At 38.9% G+C, this 7,688-nt stretch overlaps 1 protein-coding gene across 2 annotated transcripts; it reads right to left on the bottom strand.

Annotated features, from left to right (window-relative positions):
* Positions 1 to 2,664: 2,664 nt before the first annotated feature.
* On the bottom strand, positions 2,665 to 6,955 carry LOC109084258 (homeobox protein unc-4 homolog). Of its 2 annotated transcripts, XM_042720089.1 has the most exons (4): positions 6,642 to 6,955; positions 5,993 to 6,398; positions 5,273 to 5,448; positions 2,665 to 4,062 (listed from the first exon to the last, which is right to left on the bottom strand). In XM_042720089.1, exons 2-4 carry the CDS (start codon positions 6,246 to 6,248, stop codon positions 3,049 to 3,051), a joined length of 1,446 nt encoding a protein of 481 aa, XP_042576023.1. In that variant the 5' UTR covers positions 6,249 to 6,398; positions 6,642 to 6,955; the 3' UTR covers positions 2,665 to 3,048. The 2 variants fall into 2 exon arrangements, with proteins under 2 accessions (XP_042576023.1, XP_042576022.1); XM_042720088.1 differs by having other exon boundaries at positions 5,993 to 6,955.
* Between the last annotated feature and the right edge of the window lie 733 nt (positions 6,956 to 7,688).

Genomic DNA, 7,688 nt, shown 5'->3' with positions numbered 1-7,688 from the left:
CATTCTCAGATTTGTTAGGCTTCCTATAGATTTTTTTGTCTCTTTTGCAATCAGAAATATTGCCCTTTGACAAAGGTTTTGGTCCCCAATCGATTTAACATAACACCTTACGATTGACTTCCTCTAATTCACTCTCTGTTGGAGATGTCGATCCCCAAAAAACATAACTAGTTTTATAATCCGAAAATGCAATTCGGACGACTTTCTGGTCTATTCAATAAAATAAATTATTTTTCGTCATGATACACGAACTGCCAGGTAACTGTGAATATAACATTGCATTGCCAATGGGGGGTTGGGACTTTGGCTATGATTATGGAAATTAAAAGCAAAAATAGTTCAAGTTAGCTTTAACTAGTGATGAACGCCACATTTAAATCCATGAAGATTTATATGTTAAGCCAGAATGGGTCACTGATTTCTCAGCCATGTTTAAGCAGTAGTCTAATAGAGAAGCGGAATAGAATCACTATTCGGTTGGCCCGTTGGCCTTGCACCTGTTCTCGAGGTGGGCTATATGCTGGGCGCTCTCTGAGTTTAGCAAAATATATAACGACAAAAGAAAATAATCTAAAAAGCACTTAGGGAGGGGTTAAGTCTGGGTGTTGCAAATGAGGCTCTTGAAATCACCTTCATAATTAATTGCGCGAATTTGATTCTATTAAATAAAAATAACACGTATTGAGGAACTCAATTAGCATTAATTAAGCTTGATATCCTAATTTGGAAAATGTGTTGAGCAAAACAAGCGTTTTCCGAGTGGTTTTACCCCTGATGTTGTTGAATACCAGCTTTCTGCCTTTGGGCTGCTTTTCTCTCCTCAGAGAGTTGAAAATGAGAAATGGAGATGGAATATCAGGAGGTGCTAAATTAGCTGCCTGATCTGCACTTATTGCTGCACACACACCCCCATTACTTTGCTGTTCTCTCTCTCTCTTAACATTCCAGGCATGGCGCGGCGTCGAGATAGCAGATTTATCAAATGGGAAAATGAATGCATGATGATCAGTTAAATTGAAAATCAGCGCCTGCATGACAGCCCGACCTGACACCTCCGTAATTAGAAAGAAAAATGATGGCGTCCGATGCATAATAGAGCAAAAACAATTTACACTCTCCCATAATGATCCAGCGTTCAAATTGAAAATTTCTCCGGGTAGAAATTGAATTCATAAAGTATGATTCATGGAGGACACATCTCCTGGAGGCTGCCTGGGCCATATCGATTGATAGTTTGTCTTGAATCATAGAGCGTGCTGCTTTCAGGCAAAAGCTTAACTACTTAAGCAAATCGCTAATTTCACCTTAAGGCCACCAGTGTGCAGCCAGCGACACTCCTATTCAGATTGAAAATGAATTAAACATGAACGCGCCCCGGTAGGAAAAAAAAAAACAGCAAATTGAAGGACACCTCGAGACAACTAACATTTTCCAAACACTTGCTTTTTTATATAGCATACAAAAGGCAATTGACTGACTGAAAGATATATTAATCGGTTGACTTGGAGATAGCGGAATGATGGCTTCAAAAAGACCTAATCTTTCAATGTGGAAGAATAGATACAGGTCTAAATACCTAATTATTGTTTTTATAGCAACTCTGGGCCATCTTTATTTCTCTGCCCTGTGTGCAAAATATGTTCTTATTGATTGTCCTGACATCTTTTCTGCTCTCCCCCCGTGGTTTATCTTGCCCACTTTTGTGCAGTCTATTTGCCCTGGACGCCATATGCTAAGCCTTAAGTCTGTCTCTGGTGAAAATTATGTAAATATTATGAAAGAGACACTGGCTCAGAAATTCACTTGCGCCGGCCTCACTGATTATTTTCAATTTATTTGCAAATCAAAACCCAGTGGAAGTGAGACGACCAGAGGATGTTTAAGAAGACAATAAACGCGCCTCTATGACTAAATTAAACACCTTGGAAAATGAAAATGCTAATTCATTATTGGTATTTACCGCTTATATTTATCAGGGAAATGATTCTATGATTTTATTGCCTTCTTTTCTTACCTCGCCTTTAGATCTGGTCAACAGTGCTAATATTGTCAAGGCGCAGATGTCTGGGAGCCCCCACAGGGTCCCATGGGACCGCCAACCCTATTAGAACAAATGTGTTCTGCTATTGTAAATAGGCACGTTTGCTTCGCCCGTCCTATTACAGCCGACGCATGATCAATAGGCTGATAACACAGGAACATCAATATAAGCGACAGAACAATGAGGGATATCATCGAACATCTATCTTAATATAGCCAGCTACAAGGGCCCTGACAAAGTGAAAAGCTCATGAAAATTCCGCCCCACGAATTCCCATCTCCTATCCAATATGCACAAACACACTCCCAGCTGCCGGGGCTATTATTTTCGTATTTCAATTTGACACCCCAGCCTTTCATGCTAATTCTATTATTCTTGGAAGTTTATGTGATTTCATATCACTAGAAATCGGTAATGTATTATAACCCTTTGGGCTAAAATAAACTGAATCCCTGCAGTAGCCACCGGGAAAATAATTACTTTCATATCAAAACTCTGCAGGAGTCGAACGGGTCTTTTCGCCTCCGGCTCGTAACCTCATTTCAGTGTAGCTTATAGATGAATAAATTTGTTAAAGCAATACACAAAATACAACACAGGGTTTTGGGAGAAGGAGCTATATAGACCACAACATAAGCTCTATTTAGGGCCATGCACGCTTAAGTTTGTTGTATACAATCGATTTATTTATGAAAAAAAAAAACTTACATATATAAATATCTTAATACTTTGTACAACGTTTGAGGTTTTGTCTTGGTTTGATTTTTTTTTTTTTTTTTTTTTTTTTTTTTACAGTTTCTTATACAGGGAGCTGCTGCTATGTTCAATAAACATTTGATAGCCCACCACAAACATACACAAATTATTCACACAGATATTTCCCCTAATCAGAATATAAATATGTCAATGAAAACGATACGTTTCGATATGTCGACTTTTTTTCCCTCTTCGTTTAATCTGCGGTCGCGCGATATCGACACGCTCCTCAGTTTCTACTGCGATTTCATTTATTCCATATCGACGTCAACTGAGTCTTTGTCGGTGTCCTTGTTGCTTGTCGCTGATTCTGAATTTTGTGGTGGATAGTCAGGTAACGACTGCTCCTTTTTCTCCGACTGTGGAGACTTTGGATCGACGGGGTCTAATTCTATATCTTGTGGGCATCTTTCGTTACAGCTGCCCGCCGAGTGACCATTAATGGTAGTCTGTGGTGAGCTGCTCTGTGGTGAACACGTTATGTTGCCTGACTGACTGACCTGGCCTTTGATTGCTCGCGCGCCGCTGTTGTTTACACTGTTGTTCTCCTTGGCGCTCCTGTGTCCTAGGTTTCCAGCCAAGGTAATGTCAGCAGCTGGCCCTTTCTGGCCATTTTCAGCATCAGAGCCCGGTGCTGTGCTCTTCAAAGCAGTCTGTGGAACAATGAAACCGAGAGGTTGTGTAATAGGGTACAGTAAAAAATGTCCTTTCCCTATCAAAGGCCGTGGAGCCGGTACTGGGAAGTCCATATGCGGCTTGCGCCTCGGCCTGGAGTCCGACAGAAGGCTTTCCACACTAAAGGGATTGAGTTTTTGAAGAGTGGAAGACCTACTGTTGGAGCACAGGTTTGACTGCTGACCGCTGTCGGACGAGTCCAGCTCGGATCCGCTCGCGTCTTGATCTGCGGTTCTTTGGTTCTGGAGTTTCTGTGGTGTTTGGTCACAGCTTGGTTGCGTTTGGTTTCGGCCCATGTCGCAATGGAGGCTTTGTTCATTGTCCGTTACTTGTGACAAGCCACTGTCACTGTCAGATCCTGGGGTGTGAAATAAGTCCCCGGAAAGGAGTTTGTTCTGGGACTTTAAAAGCCGTCTTTCTTGTTTCCTTCTCTTTTTCTCCAGCCTCTCTAGTTCTCTGCGCGCAATCTCATCAGGGTCCATTGGCTCGCCGCTGCAGGTCGTCGGATGGGAGTTGTGTGCAGGTCGCCCCGGCCCCTTCTTCGTGTTTTCCTTTTTTCTCCATTTCGCTCTTCGGTTTTGAAACCATACCTAAACACGAAAAAACATTAATTTTCATGTCATTAAAATAATGCCAAATCTGCAGAAATATAGGCTACTTATAAATATATATATAGCCTAGGCCTTCTTTTAAACATAGCCTATATGCAAATAATATTTACGTCAGCATATAGCCTATATATTCACGTATACAGATTACAACATATACACATTATATTAGTATATTATAATATACAATACAATATACGCTATTATAGGCTATTTACTGTATTGTATAATAGAAAATGTTTTTTTTTTATTTGTTGTTGTTTTTGAAACTCTAAAATACAAATGTTAAAAACACATTTAGCTTAATTATGAGTTGCCAGTATTTAGAATTCTGTAAATTTACTAAACGTATTATGTGGTATTGTTATAAAATAATTCAAATAAAACGCAATCATAGCTATCATCTTGAATGCTGCTGTAGAAGTAGGCCGCATCCTAAAATAGATAAATTACATTACGCTCCATACAATTTAAGGCAATGAGTTTTGATTTATAGGCCAAATGTTTGATTCTATTTTTTTTTTCCAGATAAAAAAATACCATAATGATAATGAACTCACGCTTGACAGACATGCTACTTTGCACAACGAAATGTGCTCTCTCGAACAGAGTAATGCACCGATTAAAGTAATTATTTAACAGGCTAATATTCAAAAAGAATCGTGCACAATTATGTAGGCTATATCATGTATATTTTCCCTCGATTTCACAAAATCTTTAACCCGACTGTCTCTATTTAAAAGAGAATCAAATATATGTGTAAATATGTCCATTCTATTTATGCTATTATTCTATTTTTGTGCAGTGATCTCTTAATATTTTTTTTCTGCTAACAGTGGGGCCTACTGTATAGTCTACAAAATACAGTACAAAGCTACAAAAAAGACGTCTTAAAATGTATTGTAAATATGCTTGACTTTTTTAATAAATTTAAATTATAAATAAAGCTTCTTAAACCTCAATGAAGATTATTTAAAAAAGAAGGCATTTTCAAAATGTGCACATCCCGTGGTTTATACAAATGACATTATGAAAAAAATAATAATAATAACAACAGAACAAAGAACAAGGGGGGAAACAATAAGACACGGTTATTCATAAAACCATCTTGTGTTTACACCAAAATCATTTTGGATTCATCTGTTCATAACGTCACACCACAACACGTGAGAAATAAATTTAGTGTATTTACCTGCACTCTCGATTCTATCAAATCCAATCTCAGAGCAAGTGCTTCCCTCATGAACACATCGGGATAGTGACTTTCATTAAAAGCCTTCTCTAATTCTTCCAGCTGCCAGCCAGTGAAATTGGTACGAGTTCGTCTTCTTTTGCAACCCGGGCTATCCTTGTCTGGATCCACCGAATCTACGTGAAAAACAATAAATTAGCTTCGCTTGTAACTTGCAAAGTTCTGTCCACCAAAACAGTGGGCCCACTGAAATTATTCGCAGTGTTTATTTGTCTGGATGAGCGTTTACTCGTAATGTGTAGCCTATGAAAGCACACAGAGAAAAGGAAAGCCATCAGTTTTGTTTTCTTGCTAAAGTAACAATAACAAGAAAATAATATGAAGAGATGGAAGCAGCCAACGTGCTGTACATAATTTTGTAGAATCATTTCTTCCTTATAAAAGTCAGCCTGATTTAATTCTAGTAAACTAGCTTGAACACATATGAGAGAAACCTTTCTTTTGTTTCCCCGGGCTATTCCGCAAAGCTTTATGTGAAGAAAAAAAAAGAATTATATATAGGCTATATATATATATATATATATATATATATATATATATATATATATATATATATATACACACACACACACACACACACACGACAAAAACATGCTTTTTCTTCTTCTTCTTCAGTCCAAGACCCTCATGCCAGTTTAGGACAAGTGTGTGATTGCTTACCTGTCAGTTTGTACTGTTGGCTATCTCCATTCATACCGCAGCCAGACAAGAGAGGGTTAGAATTCACCACGGAAGCCGTGCAGGAGCCGTTTAGTAATCCGTCTATTGAGAAAGGAACCGCGGCCGTAGACTGAAGTTGATGACCGGCTAATTCGTACACATGATGGTGGCTTAGATGGTACGGGAAGCTCACCATCCCACCGAGCGAGCCTCCGAACTGGGCATGAGGTGGATCCAGTATCCTGCTGTCCATCATCTCCCAGGCAAGAGGAAACGACGTCTGGTGGTCGGTGATGTGAATTTAAAAAACATGCAGCGAGAGTGGCCAGCGAGGAGGGGACATGATGTGGAGAGTAGGATGAGCTGTTCTTTATCAACACGCAGCTTCCAATAATTAGCTTAGGCTCTGGGAATTTGAGACCAATGAGAAGCGTTAATCGGCGCTGACGTCAGAGACGTGGTCTGAAAACGCTTTCCATATCGATTGCTAATTAAACCTGACATCCACCTCAATAAACAATATCAGAGCTGTCACAACAAGACAGGAGGGCTTTGATAAGAACTACATCACGACTACACAGGGGGCCTTAGAGGGAGAGCGATCAGATTTGATACCCAGTTAAACGCTAAATAGACACTGAAATCTCACCTCGGACTGCAGCCACACACAGAGCGGCGGAATCATCACCGTTTGAGACAATGTCCCTCTATTCATTTCAAATCTTTTACACACACACACAAACATAAAAAAAGGAAACGGGGGAAAACAAACACACACCCGTACCGACTGGTCGAGGCGAAATGTTGCCATGTGAACAGGTTAAGACTCCTAGCGCACTGGCGACAAATTGACCAACCCTAGTATCCTAATCTGTTTATTTATTTATTTGGCGATTCTTGGGCAACTTGTCAAAAGTCAAGCTGACGATATTCGTCAAACAGAGCTGTCAGGTTTAATTCCGAACTACAAGCAGAAGCGTCACGAGTCTAACACAGTGCTTTAAAAACAAGGAGGGTGAGAATGATGTGAGCCTCGCTTTATACCGCTGGAGGAATAAATGAACTTTTAATTACATGTATAGCTAATTAGAAGGCACTCGACATTTAACAGAAAATTAGATATATTTCCCCAGCCATAGCACTCCAGTGTAATTAATGTCATTTAAACAGCTGATGTACAAATTGTGCGCGGTTTATTTGTGGTCATTGTGTTTAATATCATGGTTGCTTTAGTTGCTACACCTCTGAAACAATATTCGTTTATTAATATTATATATATATATATAATTAACATATTATATATATATATATATATATATATATATATATATATATATATATATATAAGTGAGAAAGTAAAATGATAAATAAGTAATAATTGTTTATCTTTTGATATTAAGAACTAGTCCAGAATGTCACTTTGATCTAATATTATAATTTATACATCTTACATTAACATAGCCATGTGTTAAATTTAAGCAAGTGAGCTGTGTTTTTGAATGCAGAATGGTAATCAATCCCACCGCTTTAAGAGGACGTCCTGTCTCGCTCTCATTACGGAGAATTAATTCGACTTTATTTGGCCAGCGTCTGGACTTGTCATAATGTTAATCTGAGTTGAAATTTGGCTCCCCGCTCACTCCCTGACCCTTGGCACTCGGATTGGCGTGTTGTAATAACCCGAATCTTTCAACAG

Source organism: Cyprinus carpio, chromosome B3, assembly GCF_018340385.1.
Source record: "Cyprinus carpio isolate SPL01 chromosome B3, ASM1834038v1, whole genome shotgun sequence".
Taxonomy (NCBI): Eukaryota; Metazoa; Chordata; class Actinopteri; order Cypriniformes; family Cyprinidae; genus Cyprinus; species Cyprinus carpio.
This window is presented reverse-complemented; position numbering and strand designations above follow the sequence as displayed.